This window comes from Equus quagga, chromosome 14 (genome assembly GCF_021613505.1).
Source record: "Equus quagga isolate Etosha38 chromosome 14, UCLA_HA_Equagga_1.0, whole genome shotgun sequence".
Lineage (NCBI taxonomy): Eukaryota > Metazoa > Chordata > Mammalia > Perissodactyla > Equidae > Equus > Equus quagga.
This window is the reverse complement of record NC_060280.1, coordinates 39,754,670-39,778,208: the sequence shown is the minus strand read 5'-3', so window position 1 is coordinate 39,778,208 and position 23,539 is coordinate 39,754,670. Positions and strand designations below refer to the sequence as shown.

At 39.0% G+C, this 23,539-nt stretch overlaps 1 protein-coding gene and 1 pseudogene across 2 annotated transcripts in view; one reads left to right on the top strand and one right to left on the bottom strand.

The window, feature by feature from the left end:
- TMEM135 (transmembrane protein 135) overlaps positions 1-12,168 on the bottom strand; it is a 231,776-nt gene extending 219,608 nt beyond the window's left edge. The window contains exon 1 of one of the 2 annotated variants that reach the window (XM_046685943.1): positions 11,839-12,168. In XM_046685943.1, the coding sequence (XP_046541899.1) occupies positions 11,839-11,979 (141 nt within the window). In that variant the 5' untranslated portion in view covers positions 11,980-12,168. The remainder of the gene's footprint in view (positions 1-11,838) is intronic. The other variant, XM_046685944.1, reaches the window with a different exon arrangement.
- Positions 12,169-13,071: 903 nt separating this feature from the next.
- Positions 13,072-13,815, top strand: LOC124225558 (cofilin-2-like; annotated as a pseudogene).
- The last annotated feature ends 9,724 nt before the right edge of the window (positions 13,816-23,539 follow it).

The window sequence follows — 23,539 nt, the reverse complement described above, 5'->3', positions numbered from 1 at the left end:
CACTTAAAAAAATGTCAGTTTCCTTCACTCTGGACAGTCACTCCCTGTTCCAACCCCAGTTCCTTGTTGTGTTGTGCAGGTTTATTTTATGAAGTGTTTTCAAGAGATTTCTGTCTCTGGTAAATCAAGATGTTTGAAAAAATAAATGGCAATTAAAATAACTATAAAGAACTCAGTTATAGCTCATGTCCTCTTCCTGCCTTCTCTTATAATAGGATTAGCAGATACCAGGAGTGTTCACTATAACCGAATGGTTACATGGTCAGGAAAGAGCTGTACTGCATTATTCAGAGAACTGAAGTGGTCCTCACGAGAATCAAAATTAAAGCACATTTTTAGAGCACCAACAGATTTAAAATAAAAACAGAACTTCAATAAACGGAAGTAAAATAAGACTTTCACCCAAAGTCAGAAGATTTCCTCTATTTTTTCTCAACAAATTTCAAAACCATTTTAAAAAATAAGACCTCAATTTTTTTAAATATTTAGCACAATAGAAGAGGTAGAAGTGCTTTGTTGTCACAAATAAATTTATACTGCATGTGCTGGTTAATTTCATGTGTCAACTTGACTGAGCCACCAGATGCCCGGGCATTTATTTGGCCAAATATGCTTCTGGGTGTGTCTGTGAAGGTTTTTCTGGATGAGATTAACATTTTCAGTAGATCAAGTAGAGCAGATTGCCCTCCCTCATTAGGTGGGTCTCATCCAATGAACAGAAGACCTAAATAGAACAAAAGAGCTGAGGAAGAGGGAACTCCTCCTGGCTGCCCGCCCTCAAACTGACACATTAGTCTTTTCCCACCTTTGGACTCAGGAATGAAACATCTGCTCCTCTTGGGTCTCAAGCCTGCTGGCTTTGGGAATGGAACTTACACTGTCGGCTCTCCTGTTTCTTAGGCCCTCAGATTCAGACTGGAACTACACATCAGCTCTCCTGGGTCTCCAGCTCGTCATCTGCACATCTTGGGACTGCTCAGTCTCCATAACTGTATGAGCCAATGCCTCATAATAAGTCTGTCTGTCTGTCTGTCTGTCTGTCTCTCTCTCTATATATATATAGTGTGTGTGTGTGTGTGTGTGTGCTTCCAACATTTTTTTACTATAAACTACAAAAGCCAAATTTAAAGATCTAAGACAAGAAACCAAGTATTGTACACCAATATTTACATATCTTTTTCCAGTTTTCAAAGCTTTTACATATGCACTATCTCATATGATTCCCACAGTGAGTCATGAAGTAGTTAAGGCAGAATTATTATCCATTTATAGATGAGAAAACTGAGGGCCATACTATAAATCGCAGAACAAAAGAAAAACCCAGATCTTGTAACATATACCCAATGCACCACACCATGCTGCCTCATCACATACAAACAACAAGCTTATTAAAACACCAAAAAAAAAAAAAAAACCCTACAGGAACTTTGTTAACAATATATGCCAGAGAATACAAGCAAATCTTCAAAAGCTTTCCTTAGCTACTTACTATAAAGGCCCCCATAACAAAAATCACACCATCCAGCTTTAGTGATGACCATTAAGCCTTATAATATCCTTACTCTCAATAAAAGAGTCACTTTCAAATTTATATGAAAAGAGATATAGGCTTTAAAGATAAACCTGAAAATATACTTTAGGTATAATATTGAGACAAAATATAATCAAGAACAAAACTCAAATTAAGCCCTGCCTACAATATAGCCACATTCCAAACTGAATAATATTAATACTTTTGGTAATGTAAGGATAGTCTTGAAAACACACACCTGTTACTGATATAACTCAGGATGCAATACTATAATCTTTATCTAAAACATTTTCATACTTTGCCATCTTCTGCATACTTAAGGACAAATATCATGGGCTCTAATAAGAAACACCTTAATTAATAAAGAAAAATTCTAATAATACACTTCTCATTGAAGAACTTTATTCAGATGAAAAACAGAAGGTATGCACATACATTCCAACCTCTCCAATGAGAATAACAGGTGTATGAATTGAATCCTTAAAACAGAACTCGAGCAAACTAACGATTCCAGTCAGAGGAGTGGGGGCAACTTGAGCAAGAGAACAAATCACAAGTATCAGGGGACTATGCTGAGTGAAAAACACCAAACTGCCTCACCATTTGTTGATATATAAAATTCCATTAACAGAAGACAGAGCCATTCTCAAAAGGTTTAAAAAAACTGCACTTGTACTCACGTATTTGCCAAAACTCACTATGCTGAAGTCTTAGCCCATCAACTATTTGATAGATATGAAATCCCTTACTATTTTTTGATGAGGATAAACCTGACCATCTACCTGAACCAGAAAAGAAATTTAACCACAAATTTAATGATGGGAGACAGAGAAAAGAACACAGAAAAAGAAAGCTTTAAAAAGATGCTTAATTTCACAGACCTCACAATTTTGTCTAAAACAACCTCGATTTATACACCTTTAAATGGGTGAAGACAAACAGAGGTAAAAATAGTTTTTCTAACATTTGCAACTGAAAATTTCTAAATACCCTAATTTAAAATATAGATTTTATTAGAAGGGAGATTCAGTTTCAGAGAATCTGTCAAGGTATTTATATGATCTGAGATGTTTTATTACTTCAAGTTTAAATACAATTACAGTAACACTTCATGGGCTCCAAAAGGAACTACGAGCACACTTTGAAATGCTGTCTGATCCTGATTAATTCAGTGTCTCCTGGGCTTGAGAGTTTCTGAGATACAGATCTGAAAAAAAATGGTCCCACATCTACTTTTTTCCAGGTTTAGAAATCATGAATGATCAGAGCAAACATCCTTCCATCACCGCCAATAGACACAGAATCCTTCAAGGCAACTCCCAAACCTGACTAATCACAACCCAAACCTTGAGGTCTAGCTGGAATCAAGAAAGCAAAGCCATTTGACACATGTAATGAACCACAAGACTCTAAAAAAAAATAATAAGTTGAAAACACTGTAAATTCAGCATTCTTGTAAAAGGCACTTGCTCAAATCTGATGACGCTTGATCTAACATTCTTCTCTGCTTTTGCTGCTTTCGTCCTTTTTCCACACAAAAATTCATTTTACTGACTATTTTTCAACATTGCTGAAAGCAAAATTACTTAAAATCTGCATTCATTCACTTCAATTGATTCCCCTCAAGTATAATTACGAGGAGAGTCTCATATATAATTTGTAATATCAATTTAAAATACTAATTTGATTCACTAATAAATCAGGTTCATTAACAAATACTAACTGTACTCCTACTTTCCCAAGATGAAACAGACTCATCTCATACTAAACATGAAGGAAAAAATACACACCAAAAAAATCTCAAATCACAACACTCTTTCAGAGGAGATCAATTAATAGAAAGAGAGCTAAGATTAGTGATTAATCAAAAGACAATTTAAAAGTTTGACCTCGGTTCAATAGAAAGTCAAACAAATCTTTAATACAATACTATGTTACAATACAATATTTTAAGACCCTTAATCATCAAAGCATCAACTAACATTTTGCATTACTATGTACCTAGTATAGTCCTTGGGGATGTAAACATACTTCACATTCACTGTGTAATGCAAGCACATAGTAATATGTAACACAAATAATGCAAGAAATTTACCAACTCTTTTTTTTTTTTTTTTTTTGAGGAAGATTAGCCCTGAGCTAACTACTACCAATCCTCCTCTTTTTGCTGAGCAAGACTGGCCCTGAGCTAACATCCATGCCCATCTTCCTCTACTTTATACGTGGGACGCCTACCACAGCACGGCTTTTGCCAAGCAGTGTCATGTCCGCACCCGGGATCCGAACCGGCAAACCCCAGGCCACCAAGAAGCAGAACGTGAGAACTTAATCGCTGGGCCACCAGGCCAGCCCTTACCGACATATTTTGAAAAGACTTTACAAAAACTTTTTATTTAGCTCTTTGTTAAGCAGTCACCCCAATTAACTCCCCTTCCCTAATTATCACCTAGCACAGTGTCTGGCAAATAGTCAATAAATACTTGATGAATGAATTATAAACCTATTACCAAAGTCTTACCACATTTTTTATCACCATCAAGGTTTATACAGATAGACTGATGGAACCTAAGTTTGTGCTTCAGCCTTTCAATCTAGGTTGTCTTGTCATAATAAAATCAGTTACTTATATGTATACTGCTTATGCACAAATATGAGGCAAGATTTTTTCTCAAAGTCGTAATTCATAAAAAGAGGAAACCACCTCATATTCATTCACTCCTTAGAAATGTTCCTTTTTCACAATCTGTTGTCCAATTTAAGATATTCCCCAGAAATCAAGAACTCCTCGTTCTAAATAAAAAGCTTAGATTCAAAAATATAAAACAAATCATGTAATCATATATGGATGGAGGTGAATAAGAGGAAACTGGTATGAAATGCAATCAAACCAGCAACAGCCAGATCACACATAAGGCTCTACAGGCCATGGTAAAGATTTCACATTTTATTGACACGGAAAGCCACTGGAGAGTTCTGAGCCGAAGAATAACAAGTGCTGACTTATAAAGGATACGAGATAGTTATTTCATTCCCATTTTATAGATGAGAACACTGCGGTTCTCAAGGTTATAAAGCTATTAAGCGGCAGGACTGAGATTCAAACCCAGGCTCCTCCCACCTCTTAACAATACCTCCCCGAACTCTCTGCTCAGACTTCTCTGCCATACACTCTTCTCAACCTCTGCATACCTCTCTGCTTCTTTCTTTCTCCTCTACTCCAAAAATAAGCACTCCTCAGGTTTTCTTCTCTTTCTAAACTCTCTCCCTTGTTAACCTAAGAACCTCTCTTCCTTATTGACCTACCATAGCTTCAACCTTCATCTCCATCTTATGACATCTAAACCTAAATCTCTAGCTTCATCCTCTCCCTAGAACAGCAGCTCTACATTTCCCAATGTGTCCTGGTCATTCTCTACTCAGATACTGCACTAGTAGCTAACTCAACATGCCCTAAAGCAATCCAGCATAGTTCACTGAAAACGTTTTTCCCAAAGCACTACCTTCCACACATCCCAATAAACAAGGCTTAAAATCTTACAGCTTCATTTGATTCTTCTCCCTACTCTACATGCCACTAAACCTAACAGTTTGATATACCACTGCCAGATTAAGCTTTATGAAACTACTTCAAGCATATTCCTCCCATTGGCAACCTCCACTGACCACCTACCACAACAAAGAAAATCCAAATTCCACCTGCCATTCCCCAAAACATACCACATCCTATTCTACCTGAATGTCTTTGTTCAAGCCATTCCTCTCCCTTATCCACCATCTATTTCTACCTTTCCAAATCCTACTTTTCCTTCAAGGCCACTAAAATGCCACCTCCCTCACTAAGTTTCCTCTTGTCTCCCAGTCACATGTGAGCTTCTCCCTCTGATTTCTCAAACCATTTTGTCTGTATCTTATGGTATTTATCTCAATGTATTTGTATTATAGGATAACTCATGCCTAATCTCGCCTCATGGACTATAAACTCTCAATATAAGTACGTCCCATTCATTTTTTTACTCTCTACCATACCACATAGCACAGAGCTGCTATTCATAGCACCGTGCAAAGAGCAGACTCAATAAATAACAGGTAACTGAATACGGGACAAATATCCTACTAGTAATAGTCTAGGTTCAGATATTACTAAAGCTAATCATCAAATCTCAGTCTCCCCTCCTTTAGTCTTATTTTTTTCATTAATATTTATCAGTAAATAATCAAAAAAATGTTTTAGAGTCAAAAGTTCAGGACAAATACAATTTTCTAAATAATAAATAAGAGATCTGGTTATTCAAAATAATTTATATCACACTGAATCAACTAGAAAGCTGGGTATGAAGGCAATCTGATGGAAAATCTGTCACCACAAGATTACCAGTGTGGATTTGGCTCCCTCACTCCTCCAGGGTGGGCTGCTTCTCTCTCCACCAAAATGTGTTATTTTATTGAAGAGAATAAACTTTCCCAGATAGAGGACCACTCCTTTCCATTTGAAGAGAATTTTCTAGTGACTATGCAAAAGGAAATAACGCTGGCATTGAAAAATACTTGTTAAGGATTTGAAGGCTTTTTAAATTTCTTTAAATCAACCAAATATCTGTTTTAATAAAAATCTACTGACCCAGAAACATGAACGGTAATGGATCATAATTATTTAGAGCCTATATTCCAATATTTATTATTTTTCATCCCTGATCTATGATAACTAAAGGGGCAAACAATAGTAAACCAGATTTGGCCAGCTTTACTCAGAGATAGTTGCTACAAAAAAGAGTGAGTTGAGAAAGTGTTCAGTGCAACAGTAAATCTTCAACTTTCAATTAGAAGTGATGTGTTAGCAGTATGCTTTGTACTCAACAGAGGCCAGCCAAACAATAACAAGTCAAATGTAAAAATCAGTTCAACAAACTCAAAATGTCATGTTAATAGGAAAATTCATCATTTAATTGCTTATTTAAAAGAAAAAGATCAAATGACTGTTACATCTCCAAAGAGATAATAACAAAACAGGTAAAAATCATCATTTACTTACTGAATAGAGAAATAAAATAAGTCCCTCATCTCCAACCCCTAAAATAGGCCTCACGCAAAAATCAAAGAGGGATTAGTCCACATATTTACAAATTCCACCATCTCCACAGGTCAAATAACCCACACAGATATTTTCAGCAGTCTGTATTCCTTAATGACTTCAGTCTCCCTCTCTCTCTTTTTTTTTCCCCAAAGTAAAAAACAAAAACGAATGGCCTATTACCAAAATTTCGAAAGTCTCATTGCTGGTCTCGTATTCTCTAGAAAACCTGCTAAACCACTGCCTTTAAAAACTCAGTCCACACTATATGGCAGAAGCACTTTACATATTATGCCTCACTGAATCCTCACAAGGACCTCCAGAGTTAAAACGTGCCATGTCTCCAATACGACAGACACAGAAATTGAGGCTTAGAGTGGCTAGGTAATTCATGGGAGGTTCCCCAGCTCACAAGTAGTGAGCTAGAATTATAACATAGGCAATTTGATCCCAGCATCCAGGTTCCCGCCTCCTAAGCCATACTGAAATACAGAAATCTGAACTGCCTCTTGTAAGTGGAGTTAAGCTGTGAAAGTGAATTACCATTTTTTCCATAAAATAAAACTGTGTAAGAACATTTAAAAAAAAAAAAAATCAGTCCATGTCACTGAACTGATTTCTTCAGTCAGTGGTTTTCAAGCCTTTAGCAACTAACTAGAGACTGTCCATAAATTGTCTTTTTATTCCTAGAATTCCAACTCTTGCTTATGTGTTTATTCAGAGTCTAGAGGTGACGAACTGACCCATTACAATCTGTTAGATTATAAGGTTCAAAGGAAGCATATATTAAGTAAAGATTTTCATACTCTGAGGAAGGGTGCAAACATCTAAAGCTCAATGAAAAAGTAGGTTTTTAAATTATTCCTTTCCAAAAGTGCAAAAGGTTCTACTATGGAGTCGGCTACGGGTAAATGCCAGTACCCTAATCCGGAGGTCCTGAAGACGGTCACCTAGGAACAGCACAGCTAAGAAAGGTCTTAGAACCACCCAAGATAAGTGAACAAGTTTTCCTTCTTAGAGAAGGCACTTACGAACTTGAACAGCATAGAATCCATCCCCCTAATTGGGCAATTGTGTATTCTAAATCCGCCACAAACTACCGAGGGCACGATGCTTTCATTAATTTTAGTGGTAATCGGGGGTTTAAACAGTTTAACAACTGTTTGGTGTGTATGTGCATGGCAAGGGGTACCACTTGTTGTGTACGTGTGACAATAACTAACACTCAAGAAGTAAAATATGGGGCCAGCCAGGTGGTGTGGTGGTTAAGTTCGCACGTTCTGCTTCGGCAGCCCAGGGTTCGCCAGTTCAGATCCCAGGTGCAGACATGTACCACTTGGCAAGCTGTTGTAGGCATCCCACATATAAAGTGGAGGAAGATGGGCACAGATGTTAGCTAAGGGCCAGTCTTCCTCAGCAAAAAAAGAGGAGGATTGGCAGCAGATGTTAGCTCAGGGCTAATTTTCCTCAAAAAAAAAAGAAAGAAAGAAAATATAACTTCCTGAAATACATTTTTGGTACGTGTATAAATTGTTAGCATATATTACAACATATGTAGATTCTTTAACAAACTGATGCTGAGATTTGATGTTTTTTACAAATTGTGAAAAGTCAAAGATTAACTATTAAAAGGAATAGTCCACCTACATTTCAACATGGTTTGAGCATTAGAAGGTGAATATTAACTAAGAATAGTTGTGGATGCCAACATGAAACAGAAGCATGAGAGCAGAGGCATAGAACAAGAGCGTAAATATGAAAGGAACCAAAGGAAGCAGTTGAGTACATCACACACACTAATATTTCAAATGAAAAGCAGATAGACAAGACCCATTTTATAGGCTCCAGAAAACACACTGATGAAAATTTTCCCCAAAACCAGCTTCCCTTCAAAACTTCTCCTTTTCTATCAATGACGGCAACAGGATCAATCAGACTTGAAATCCTAGAAGCATAAACAAGTCCTCATTCTGTCCACTACCATATTCTCCATCTCTAAGTCCTGTTCATTCTTCCTGTGAAATAACCTCTCCTGTGAAACGCCTTTCTGGTAAAATGACTCTAAAACTGCCCTTCCATTCTCTACGGCACTTCCTTAGACCTGCCAAATTCTCCTCACTCCTGAACTATTCATGCGTTCATTCATTCATATCTGTGCTCATTCGGACACTTACTAAGCGCTTACTGAAGTACTGTGCTGGTTCTGAACATAAACCACCATTCTAACAGGAGATAGACACATAGAGCTTAATGAAGGCACCATTTTCATAAGAGCAACACTTCATCAGGGCCCTACTATGTGACAGCTGCTATGCCTAAACACTATTAACCCATTTAAGTCCTCCCAACAGTCCTAAGAGATGGGTATAATTATCTTCTGCAAAGCAAGCAGACAGGCTCAGAGAGGTAAGGTAATTTTCCTGAGATCACATTGCTAGTAAGTTGCAGAGTGGCATTCAACGGAAACCGATTCTTTCACCACTTAGTGAATCTACTGCATCAACTCCTAAACAGCCTTTCCAATCCGGTCTACCCCGCGCTACCGGGTTCATCATCTGAAAGCACCATTTTGTACTTGTAATCCCCTTGCTCAAAAAAAAATCTCAATGGCTCCTTTAGTCTGGCCTGGAGTCTGACTTTGAGTCAAAAAAAACCTAGAAGTGAATCCTGTCTCTTTCCCTTACTAGTTCTGAATCCTAGAAGTCACTTAATCTCTCTAACCTTCAGTTTTCTTACCTATGAAATGAGGATAATAAGACAGAGCTGTGTAGAGATTAACTAAGATGAAATATGTGAGGCTCTAAGTACATAAGTGGTTAATAAACAGTTGTTATCACTCACACCTCCTCTATACAGAACTTCCGTTTTAGCCAATCAATATACATACTGCTTCTCTTACAACGTCATTTAGATTTCTGCCTCGATTCACATTATTCTCCCTCCTCTCCATTAAGAATAAGTATTCTATAAATATCTACTACATGAATCAATGTCTGCCCAGCCTTATTCAAGGCCCAAGTCAAATGCTACTTCCTCCAAGGAGCGCTCCCTAGCCACCCTCAATGAACTTCACATCTAACTTAAGCACCACTGGGGGAAGAGGGAATAAAAAAATGCCTAATTATTCAAGACCTACTACGAACTAGAAAATATGTGATACATCTTCAATGCATTATTTCACTCAATTTTCACAGACAGAGACAAAGTAACATGCACGAGTCAAACACTAGTAACTGATGGAGCTGAGATTCAAATTCAGATGTCCCTGATCGCTTTTAAAAGCCCACTTCTTCCCATACCCTTGTCTCTTGGCACCTGGGGTTACATACTGAATCAACAACTATCCAACACTGATAAAGATCGAAGCGTTGCAATACATGCTCTAAGTCACCCTAGCCACACATATATTTGTAAGTCATGAAACAAAACTGTTATGAAATAATGCTTATACTTAGTACCTGCAATGGGTGCTAATTTTTTCTATTCTCTTCTATTTCACTTAAAATAATAGGCAGTTCTCACTAATTTTACTTCACTCAGGAGTAGCAACCAAAAGTTTGAAATATCTAGCTGTAAGAGACATAAGTCCAAATAAGATGGAGAATTTATCCTCAAGAAGTATTTAATCTAGTTGGAGATGTAATAGTAAAGCACAAACTTTTCCTGACCACCCCCTTCCCCCACTCTACCTGCTGGAATAGAAAAACCCATGTTCCTGTTGCTCCCCTGAACTTCCCTATCATGGAACATAAGCAATAAATTGTCTAGGCTGTAGACATGACAAATGTCAAACACTCAACAAATAGTTGTTGAATGAATAAATGAGGTACAAGAAAAGTGCTATGGATTTTCAGAAGCAGAAATTACATAGATAAACTCTCTCGCCACCTACATCATAATCCTCTAAAGGCAGAAACAATCTTTTTGTATTATTGAACATATCAAGAGCTCAGTAAAGTTTCTAGATGTTCTATTAAAAAAAAAACTGAGCTATAGACTGGCCACAATTCATGTGGAAAAGCAGATAAACATGAATCTTTGCCAAAGAAAATCAAAGGAGAAACTTCCAGCTCCAATAATAAGTTTATCAGACTAGACTCTATATCATTATTCAAAGTGTAGCTCTTTGCACATCAATATTACCAGCAGCTGCATATTACCTGAGAGTTTGTTAGAAATGCAGACTCTCAGGCCCCACAGACCGACTGAATCAGAATGCTCATTTTAACAAGATCTCCAAGGGATTCCTAACTAACACACAATGAAGATTGAAAAGCATCAGTCTATATGATAAAAATGAAACTGGCTTCTGCAAGCTCAAAGTTGCCATCTTCTCCTGTGCTATCTCTGTAATAAATAATCAGACTTCTCAACAAATACTACAGATATGTCCATGTCACACTTTTAGGCACATTAGGGTACAAATCCAAATTATTACTCAATTTGAGGTAAGAAGTGACCATCCATTGAATATGGAACTTTTAAGAAATACACAAAAAATATGATCTCTGCCTTCTTAAGACACAGATTCTATTGGACAAGATAATGAGGCAATGAACTTCAACAGTCAAAGTAATAAATCTTTAGCATCAACGACGAAGTTACTGAAAAAAAAATGCCAGTGAGAACATTTAAGGACAAACTTCTTTAACAGTTCTCAGTGCTTACATACACATATTTCCACATATTCTCTATTAAAACCTGCAAACTTAGATTGCCCTACATGTAATAAAGGACTTGGGTGACATAAAGTCAGATCTCCTAACCACCTTTACTGACCCAAAGACTAGAACCACCCTTTAAATCACCACGCGAAATCTCAACCAGGAGTCTACTTTGTGAACTTGCAAAAACACCTGCAAAACCCTCAAACCACAATCCTGTCATCCCAAACTGATACAAGACCTGAAGTCACGGGAATTTGCTGTCAAATATACCCTTACAAAAATATTAGGGTGTAGGGGCAAAACAGAGGGAACTAGATGAGGAAAGACTGCCGGCCATTTCTCATTGCCTCGCTGACCCATAAATACCGTCTCGCGTAGGATGTGGGATATCCACCTCTTGCGACCTCCCATCATCCCACCCTCCTCCACACCCCCCCGCAAAAAACACTCTGACTCCTCCAAATGAGAAACCTACACAGGGCGAGTCCCCCAAGCCCCTCGGGAGTACGACTGCACTCCTGGCCCATCCTCCTTACGAAACTCGCCCTGGGGGACGGGCTAACGGGTCTCACCAAGTACAGGGGGGCATAGATCTTCAGGGACTCCTCCAGGGCGCCCCCGGTGATCTGTACGAAGGAGACCCCGCAGGAAGGGTGCCAAGTGTGGCCGATCTCGTAGCAGTTATGAGGAATGGACTTGCTGAGAGCCGCCATGACGAGGAGCCGCGCGCAGGGCCCGGCAGGGGTGAGCCGATGCTAGGGAGGGACGTGGGAAGGACGGACGGCACCGCCAGCCCAGCCACCGCCCGCTCGCCCGGCCGGCCGAGCGAGGTGCGGAAAGGAGGGGAAAGGTCACGCGACCCGGGTTACTCAGGGCCAAAGTCCTCGGATGTTGAGCCCCCGGCGTATCGCAGCTCGAGGGGGCGGGGCGCTCACCGGGGAGGCGGGGAGAGGCGGAGCGTGCGCACTCACTCAAGCGGGCCTCCGCCGCAGGCGCGCGCCCGCTCCTCCGAGCCCGGCGGGGGCCGACAGGGTGAGAGGGCAGCTCGGGGACGCGCCTGCCTCGGCACTCCCCACGCGCGGCCCCGCGCCCGAGCGCGAGCGCCGTGGCTGATGCGCAATCATGGCTCAGTTGTGTCGCATTGTACTCCACCTCCGTCCTCTCAAAGCCCGGCCAAGTAGAACTGAGGGCAGTGGAAGAAAGCGATTAAATGTCTTTGTTGGGAGCTGAGCCCAGACAACCGTCCTCCTCAGACTGTCAGCTCCCCTTCCCTAGAGTGCCAGGTAATAAATAGCTAAGGCTGCCTGCTGCTTGCGACCGCACTGCTCCCAACTGCTGGGCTTTCTAAGCTCTGTGGTGTCTGAGAAGGCTTGAAAAATCTGTTAGCCGTGTTCATACACTTCCTGTGCGGGGAGAAAGGGCAGTAGATCATCCTGTCCAAACCCAGGACGACTGAGCAGTCCTAGCTGCAGAATCCACGACCAGCGCTCATCAGCCAAATAGTACACACGGTAGAGGCGGCAGTGGTGTTAGAACTCAGACCTGGCTAAGGAGCTTGACCAACGATTGGCATGACAAGGGACCTGTGTGACCTGTGAGTCACATAACCTCTCTAAATGTCAGTTTTCTCACCTATAATAACCTTCCATTCTCCTTGGAATTCTAAATTTTCTTAAAGCAAGAGCCTACCACCTTCAGAGGAATCCCATTCTAACCTAGTCTCCATTCGTTCTTTCTACAAATATTTGCTGAGCATGTACTATTTTCCAAGCACTGTTCTAAGCTCTGTAGATTCAGATGTAGACATGAGAGACAAGGCTTCTGCCCACCCCTCCTTCTCCTCCCAGTGCAGCAGAGCTGGAGCCCCAGCTGCTGCTGCAGCTGCCTACACAGCAGCTTCTGCAGTTACAGTGAAGGAGAGTCAAGTCACCAAAGTTTTTAGTAAGAAAGTAAGGACATCTACACAAGAGGAGATCGAAAAAAGAAGGAAACCAATTCTTTTCTGTTTAAGTGATGACAAAAGACAAATAATTGTAGAGGAAGCAAAGCAGGTCTTGGTGGGTGAACTGGTGACACCATGTAGAGGACCCCTACACAGGTTTGGTGAAGTTGCCGCATCTGAATGATGGCCAGTTTGCTAAGAAAGAAGCCCTAGTACAGTCACACGTCGCTTAACAACATGGATATGTTTTGAGAAATGCATCCATAGGCAATTTCATCATTTTGCAAACATCATAGAGTGCACTTACACAAACCTAGATGGTGTAGCCTACTACACACCTAGGCTATATAGTACTAATCTTAGGGGACCACCATCATATGCTGTACATTGTTGACCAAAACATCGTTAGGTGGCCCATGACTGTATTTATATTCTGGGCTCCTGAAAGTGCACCTTTAAAAAACAAGGTGATTTATGCTAGCTCTAAAGCTGCCATTACAAACATAAGTAGCAAATAAGTGGCTTGGATGATATTAAGGACCGTTCCTCACTTGGAGAGAAATTGGGAGGGAATGCAGTAGTCTTGTTTGAAGGAAAACCCTTATAAAATGACAGTCAAATGCGGTCTGGATGTTAAGCAACTTCTACTTCTCCAACTCAGTCGATTGGAATAGTGTTAGGTTTTGTTTTGTTTTGTTCCCCTTCCCAATGGGCCCATCCAAAACAATGAACAAAGGAAATACTCATTTAAGCAGCCTATCAGTGACTGCCTTTAGACTGTTTAATACTGTTATTTTTATAGAATCCAAGGAATGCCTTCTCATCATATTTTAGCCAAAACAACTGTTTATATCCTCCCTTGCAGCAAGCACTACAATGAATGTGATTGTGAATGTGGTAACTTAGAATACTGCAAAGGGTAAGCTAACTGAATGCCTTGAAAGTATTATCAATTGTCAGGTGGTAAACTTTATTCAGTATTATTTATAGTTGCACTTAACTGCAGTTCTGTGAGGCTCAAGCATTCATACACCTCACCTACCTTGGCAAACCTGTTTTTGTGACATGGCAGCACGGATATAACAATATGCACTGAAAACACTTTTTTGTAATGAGTTTAATCCCTACCCCAAAAGGAATGCCAACTAAGTTGTGTTAACTGAGTCATCAACTTTTTCTAGTACCTGTTCTAGTGTCTTGTTCATTCCTGTTATCTGCATATCTTTTGTAAAAAAGTAGCTGTGATTAATGCCTTTCTGTTTTCCACTGTGTGTACACTAATAAGTGTATGAATAAGTATAGTAGTTTTATGTTTACCATGTGAGTAGTCTTGAAACACTAAAGATATTTTGAATATTAGTCATGATGGCAATTTCTGTATAAAAGAACCTTAAATGGAACATTACTTTTAAGCTCAAACTACCCACTCTCACAAAAATGGCCATGTTGCAATAAAAATTGTAGCATATTACAAAAACGAGAGAGAAACAAGGTTTCTATTTTCATGAACCTAGAACTCTAGAGGAGGAAGACAGAAAAGCAAGAAAACTAAACAAGATAATATGATATATGTAATAATAAAATATGATAGTATAAATTGAGATAAGATAGGTATTTGGAGGAAATAAAAGAGGAGTACTCATTAAATGAAAAGCCTAAAATAACAGTGGTAAAAAGATAAAGGTTTATGTCTATCTCAGGTAAACATAAACAGTCCTAGGCTAAGATAGTGGCTTGATAACCATCAGAGATCCCAGACTCCTGACAGGTTGCTTTGCCAACTGTTACCTGTGATTTCCACCCTGACTTGTAAGACAGCTGTTTCACCTTGAGCCCTCTCACCCACATGCTAGCCAGGAAGACCAGCAAAGAGAAAGAGAGAACATACTTCCTCTCTTTAAGAAAATTTCCCAGGGCCAGCCCTGTGGCTTAGTAGTTAAGTTTGGCACGCTCTGCTTTAGTGGCCCAGGTTTGGTTCCCAGGTGTGGACCTACACCACTTGTCAGCAGCCATGCTGTGATGGCAGCCCACATACAAACTAGAAGAAGTGTGGCACAGATGTTAGCTCAGGGTGAAACTTCCTCAACAACAACAAGAAAAGAAAACTTCCCAGAAGATCTATCACCCTACTTCTCTTCATATCCCATTGGCCAAAGCTTGGTCACATGACCACACTTAGTTGCAAGAGAGGCTGGGAAATGTAGTTGTTTTTTACTGGTTGGACAAATGTCCAGCTAACATTTGAGGTTTTATTACTGAGCAAAATGAAAAGAACAGATACCGAGGGCAAGCAGCAGTGTCTGCCATAGTTCTGTCCTTCTCAAAGGGTACAATCTAAAGTCCCATGCAGCTATGCCATCCTGTTCAAAGCCCAGGATCTTCCTCAGGACCAAGTACAGCTCTCGTGTTCAAGTCATCTTCCCCCCTTAACACATCCAATATACAATAGTAGGATGGGAAGATGATAATGATAATTTTTTTTTTAAATCTCCAATTCAAATATGAGAGGATCAGAAACACAGCATAAAATTGTCCATAGAAATTACAGAAATAGTATTGCAGGATTATCCTACTTAATTTCAATAATCCATCCCTGAAAACCTGATGGTCCACAAGAAAATGCTAACTGGGAGCCTATTTTTAAATGGGAAAAAAAATATGTTATACATCGACCCCAAAATTCCTAAAATGTATTTAAAATAAAGTAAAATGCCAAGTATAAGTAACAAACTCTCCTGTTAGGATGCACAATATTTAAAGAACAGCACTAAAATCACTAAACAATTAACATAGTTGCTATCAGTTGCTTTTGAATGTAATAGTTCGTGTAGTTTGCATGCATAATGATAAACATGTTTACCATGTGGCACAGCAAATACATACCAATAACTAAGGAAATTTTAAAATTATAATTAAAAGTAGGCAATTTCTTTTAATTAACTGTTAAATGGAGACATGAAACTTAAAGATATTTGAGAAGGGAAGAACACAGCTATTGTTATCACAGGCGCCAAAGAGGACAGTGCTAATGAGTCAGATGACAAAGAAGTAATTTCAGGCAAACTCTCAGGTTCAAATGAATGGAAAGGGTATTCTCTATCTTTGCTGGTGATGCTATAGAGACACCGGAACAGGAAGGCATTGATAAATTCTCAGGGAGGATGATCTGTGCTTTAGGATGAAAAAAAGCAAAATGAAGCAGTTTGCAGAAAAACAGTAGTTTACATGTATAAATTCCTTTATGTGGTATTCTAAAATATAGCAGGCTGTTTTTATAAGAAAGTCTTCTCATCAAGCTGCCATGAAGTTTCAGGGTAATGTTACACATTGTATCTGCATGGGCCATTTATTCTTTTAGGCTGTCTATGACCAGTAGCTTGACTGGATACTCTCTTGGGTCTTTATTGTTGCTTCTTTTCCTTAAAAAAAGACTTTAGGGCTCATCAACAAGGTGAAGCAAAGAGTTTCTTCAAAGAAGATACATAGTGAATGAAGGAAATTAATCCGGCAATTTGAATTCAAAGGCTTTGACGACATGCCAAGCTGAAAATTGTTGCTCTTGCAAGATTCTGGCTTTGAAGATGTCGATGAAAAAGAATGGAAGAGCTCTTAAGATCTCATGCGAGGATTTAACCGCCCTAAATTGTTCAGCTTTACATGCAGTCATTGTAGAAAAGCGTATCAGGCAGAAGCAAAATGACAAAGCATGGCTCAAACTAAGTAAGACACTGTGGTCCCTCTTAATTCCACCAACATTCAGATACACGTTCTCTTTGTTGATACCAGGCAAGCTTTTGAAAATACCTACATATGCTTTTGATTTTCTACCAATTCTGGTTGCAGCATAACCTCACATTTTTCTTCACATCGTTTTATTTAAAATACTATATTCAGTTTTTAAGATGTAAATATAAATTTTTGCCATAGAAACATTGAAAGCTGTTATACTGAGAAATATTTAAGCTCTTTCAGTCCAAGGAGGTAGTACTTCTGCCAATATAATTCTCTTTAAAATTTGAGGGATTCTTATATATCAAATTATAACCACTCCATTAAAAAAAAAAAAAAAAAAAAGAAGCTACACCCACGAATATCTTTGAGACAGACACTTTCCATTGTGAGCTGAGAGTCAGGAAGCTGTTGGAAAATGCCCTTAGAATATTTAGAAGCTCTTTTATCAAGCTGAGAAGGTCCAGGGAGAATAGTCTTAAATATTTCTAGTCTTAAAAAAGAATCTTACAGCTGCACCTGAATTTAACCTTTGCCTTAAAGCAATTCCTTACGTTCAGAATCTTTTACCATCTGGAGAGGCTGGAAATGAAAAACAGCTTTATTTTTTAACCCAAAGATCCTAGGTTCTTTATATTTCCTCTAAATTCTGCTTAAAAATTGAATATTCTTTTTTTTTTGCATCTCTATGTATTATCACACATAATTTTTTAAAAATCAATTGGTACTTTCAACATTCTGCCTGGAAATTTCCTTAACCAAATGTATCAGTTTGTTAGAGATATTTTCTGTTTTCCACAATTTATCAGGCAATAGCGTTGCCAAACTTCCCTCCGCTACATAACGGGGATCTCTGTTGCTCCAGCCTCTGTTAAAAATTTCCTCACTGTCCTTCAAGGCTTCAAGAATTCTACAAAATGCTCTCAAATAACCTTATGAAATATCCGGGCACACTATCTGTAGAATTCCCAGTGTTTATGTTAGTTTGATGTTATCAGTACTTGGAGACTATGGCTGAGGACACCATCCTCCCCCACTTCGAACTCCTACCACTCCCACCACAGAATCTGAAAGTGAAAGATTTATGATTGTTCTCTGAGAGGGAAAATATGAAAATCCACATATTATTAGATAGGAGTAGATATATAAAAGAAACGCCTCAGAGGTGAACCACATCTGTCTAAAAAGTTAGACAATGCAATAACATGCCTAAAAAGAAAAGTTGATAGGCTTGAGAGCAAAAAAAGAGAGAACCACTGAGGCAATTCAGCCGTATGTCTAGGGGAGTGGACTCTGCAGTGCAGCAAGCTCGCATGTTCTGGACCCTCTGACAAAACTGTCTCTACTAAGAAATGGATTCATGAGCTCTGTTGGAAGGATGTCATTAAACATTTGCTTTATCTAACTAATGCCCTTTTTCTGAGAACAGGGGTACCAAACAAACTTTTATTATGGCTTGACTCCCATGCAAGTCTGTCCCAGTGAGAGAATGGGCTTGATCATGGTAAAACAGATATCCCAGTTTGTATATGAGGCCTTTTTTTCTTTGTCACTTAACAAATGGGCGTTTTGATTTGTGTACTCATTTATGAGCTGGTTTTGTGTTGCCTCACCTATGAGAGACAGACACTCCCTTGGTGTCCTGTCAAAACCAGATTTCTGACCTTGGCAGTTTGTAGGTAATGAATCCCGTGTTACCCAAGAAAGCTTAGGCTATGCTGAGATAGCAAATATTCCCCTAGATCTCGGGGGCTTAGTTTTGTGCTCACATGAAGTCCAAAGCAGGTTGGCCAGCTCTTCAGGGCAACTTTCCTCCAAGTTGTGATTCAAGGTTGAAAGTTCCTCCATCTTTATTGGGCCTTCAATGGTCGCATTTTGTATATATATATATATATATATATATTTATTTATTTATTTATTTATTTATTTATTTTTTGCTTGTTTGATTTGTGTGCATAATTTTTGGTGGTTGTTCACAGTAACGTACAAAAAATGTAAGTGTACAGCTTAATAAATTTTTCCATTTGTCTTCATTCCTGAGACTATCCAGAAAGAGTTTTTGCATCTTGCCAGAAGGCTTTCATGTGCCCCTTTCCAGTTAATACACTTCCCAGTTAATAACAGAGGTAACCACTATTCTGATTCCTATCACCATAGCTTCATTTTGCCTTTTCCTCAAATTTACATTAATGGAAGCATACACTAATAGTTTTTGGTGTCTGGCTTCTTTCACACAAGAGTTTGTGCATGTTAGTGTGGGCAGTTGTAGTTCATTCATTTTTATCACTGTGTAATATTCTATTGTATGAATACAGTGAAATTTTCCCATTCCAGGACATTTGAGTTGTAAGTTTTGTGCTATCATGACTAAAACTACTCTGAACATTCTTTTATTTGGCTTTCTGTAAGCATACATTTTTGTTTCTCTTGGGCATATCCCTAGGAATGGAGCTGCTAGGTCATGGGGCAGGCATATATTTAAGTTTAGTAGATACCAATTGTTTTTATTTTATTTATTTTTATTTATTTATTTTTGGCTGAGGAAGATTCTCCCTGAGCTAACATCTGTGCCACATTTCTATTTTGTATGTAGGTCACAGCCACAGCATGGCTGCTGATGAGTGGTGTAGGGCCACACCCAGGAACCAAACCTGGGCCACCGAAGCAGAGCACACCAAACGTAACCCTAGGTCATGAGGCCGGCCCCTAATTGTTTTTCTTTTGAAGGGCCAGGACTCAAAGTGGTTTACACTACTTCTGCTTACCTTCCGTTTCCAGAATCTAGTTACATGGCCTCAGCCTAACTTCAAGGGAGGATGGGAAGTGTAGTCTTTCTGTGGGACCAGAAAAGGAAGATGAGATGAGATTTAAGCATCTACCACTGTCTCTGCCACAAAACACCGACCCCAGGGTCAGGCCACTGGGGAGACAACTGGCTAATCTTCTCAGTTGATTCTCTTTCACCCTTGTGGACTGCATGACCCTCCTTTTTCAAATGTATATGTGTGCAACTGTACAGCTTGTTTTGAATGAACTAATGCAAGCTGATCATCATCACTTGCTGCGATGGACTGAATGTTTGTGTCTCCCCAAAATTCAGAATTGAAATCCTATCTCCCAATGTGATAGTATTATTCGGTGGGGCCTCTGGGGGTGATTAGATCATGAGGTGGAGCCCCCATGAAAGGGATTACTGCTCTTTATGAAAGAGACTCGAAAGAGCACTCTTGTCCCTTCCACCTTGTGAGAACACAGCCAGGGGCGCTGGCCATGACCCAGGAAGCAGATCCTCACCTCACATGGAATCAGCAGGTGCCTTCATCTTGGACTTCCCAGCCTCCAGAACTGTGAGAAATAAACGTATGTTATTTAAGCCACCCAGTCTATAGCAGCCCAAACAGAATAAGACATTTACATTTAAATTTGTAATAAAACTCCCTCTCATTGTAAGCTCCTTGAAAGCCGGATCTACTTCTGATTCGTCTTTGTTATTTTCTGTGCCACATAGCACAGTGCCTTTGCACATAGAACACGTTTGATCAAACATTGAATGAATAAATAAAGGGAAGTCTTGGTGGGAGAGAAATTTTAAAGCACTATGTCTTCTTAAAAAAGAAAGCAAGAGGGGCTGGCCCCGTGGCCGAGTGGTTAAGTTTGCGTGCTCCGCTGCAGGCGGCCCAGTGTTTCGTTGGTTCGAATCCCGGGCGCAGACATGGCACTGCTCATCAAACCACGCTGAGGCAGCGTCCCACATGCCACAACTAGAAGGACCCACAACGAAGAATATACAACTGTGTACCGGGGGGGGCTTTGGGGACAAAAAGGAAAAACAATAAAATCTTTAAAAGAAAGAAAGCAAGAGGGGCTGGCCTGGTGGTGCAGCAGTTAAGTTTGCACATTCCGCTTCTCAGCAGCCCGGGGTTTGCCAGTTTGGATGCCGGGTGCAGACATGGCACCGCTCGGCACACCATGCTGAGGTAGGCATCCCACATATAAAGTAGACGAAGATGCGCATGGATGTTAGCTCAGGGCCAGGCTTCCTCAGCAAAAAGAGGAGGACTGGCAGTAGTTAGCTCAGGGCTAATCTTCCTCAAAAAACAAAAAAACAAGAAAAAGAAAGCAAGACAAAAATATCAATAACATTATTTCTTATTTTTTTGCTTGTTCATTTTTGGTTTACTTCCTTAACTCCCTACTACACTCCCAGTTCCTTGGAGGCAGAATCTATGCCCGCTTTTTCATCTTTATATTTTCCCTCAGCACCTAGAATACTAGTGTGAAACTGCCATATTTTGAGGGAACAACTGACTCTCATATAGAATTTTGGTTTATCACCTCTGTCTATAGTTTCTAGAAATGGCCTTTTACACTTTTTTAATGTTGGGGCAATATTAGCCCGACCTCAAGCTTGTGGTCCTCTCAAATGATCAATGAGCACACAAAACTATCCATAAGCTCCATAATTCTGCAATATCTACAAGTTATTACAATTCCATGGCATGTAATTTACTTGAGCCTGGACACTTAAATTCATAGAAAATAGCTAAATTCTTTTTGTCTTCTCACCTACCTTGGGCTCTAATTATCCTTAATTTTATTCTTTCTCATAAATGATAATTATTTTTGATAGAAAATAAAAAAGCAAAAGAGGAGTTAATCACATTGTGTTCTGCTTGGCATCCATTTAGATTACGTTATTTGCCCCTAAGCATAGGGCCTACTCCTCCCGTCTGGGGGCAAACATAGTGACAACGTTCCATTTGCTGCCCATAAGGAGACTCAATCAATCGCTCACTCTGTAATTTAGCTATATCCTCAGAGTTCTTCTTGCTATTTGCACCTGTGCTTCCTTGATGAGGTGCCTCTTTTTCTAACTTTTCACAGTCCTTTGAAAATCTATGCATGACATGTAGCACCAGCATTTTATTTTTCTTTGTGAAGGTTCTACTGCTGTTTTTAAACAATATTTTTTGAAACTCTGGTACATTAAAAACTGCAGCGCTTTGAAGGCAGGGACCATCTCTTGTATTTCTTTGCATGTCAGATGTGCTCATAGTTGGTTGTCAATATAATCTTCTAAAATAAATGCAATGGTTTGTCTCTCTGCAATTGATATTACCCGTTTGAAAAGTGGAGATACATTTTTGCTTAAAGTAATTTAGAGAATTATTATATATCAAATGCATTAAGCTCTTCAAAACTGCAATATCCTCCAAAATAGATGAAGTGTCTTTAGTGCCTAACCCCATGTCTAGTACATAGGCACCCTCAAGTATTTTTTGAATCAGTAAAATACAATTTAAAATATACCTTTATAGCTAAACTTCTATAGTTAGCACTTGATAGTTATACTCTCTTTTGAAGACTCAAGTAACGGGCCATTTATGGTTTTCTTCTTTCTCTATGGTTTTCAATATTTGTTTTCCCAAAAGCTTCAGTACATATCTAAACCTGCCCAGCAACTACATTCTTATATATTACAAATTCTAAGAGCATGCAGGTACTTTTTATCAAGCATCTTATCACTTTCAATGTACAAATCAGTGCTCCATGATGGTTAGAATCAAGTCCAAAGGCAGAAATTTTCCTCATTAAGATTATCTTATGAAAGATAAAATTATCTGCACGAATTTATTTGATGGTCTGCTCTTAATAGAATAAGACCTAACTGAATAGCTGAAGAGTTCCTTCCTTACTAAATCTCTTTGGGTTAGTTTGTGATCAATTTTGAAAAAGTATTTTCCACACAGTCTGAAGGACAAAGCCATCTGTCATAAGCACTCAAAGTAGCGCTTTATTTTCTGTCTTTTTTAAAAAACAATTCACAACCAAATTCTCTTCATTTTGTGTCTATCCTCTTGTTTGAAGATTTCCTCCTTTAAAATACTGCATCTCATATACTTGTAGTCTGACTATAAATTAGCAATATTTTTAGAAGTCATTTTGGCAGGATATATGAACATTTTAAATGTACTTGTCCAGCAGCCGGCCCTGTGGCTGAGTGGTTAAGTGCTCATGCTCCGCATTATCAGCCCTAGGTTCATCAGTTTGGATCCTGGGCGCGGATCTAGCACCACTCATCAAGCCATGGTGAGGCGCCCTCCCACATAGAGATACTAGAAGAACCTACAGCTAGGATATACAATTATATAATGGGAGGCTTTTGGGAGAAAAAAAAAGAGGAAGAGTGGCAACAGATGTTAGCTCACGGCCAATCTTCATCACCAAACAATAAATAAATAAAATGAATTCACCAAACGATTCTAATCTCAGGTCTCTAGTCTACAGAAATATTCACAAAAAATTTCCCAAGCATTATTTATAAGAGCAAGAATATTAAAAATAATCTAAATGTCCATCTTAGGGACATGTGAAATAAATTTTGATATACCCATATTGTGGAACACAGACAGTAAAAAGAGTAAGGTAGATCTGCATGTACCAATATTGAAGGATGTTCATGATATTCCATTGAATGGGGAAGAAAAATCACAGACTATTTTACATAGAGTGAGATCATTGCTTAAAAAGTAAAAAGTATTTTGTGTATATGTATTTGTGTACATGTTTACATAGACATTGAAAAAGGTGTAGGAGAATAC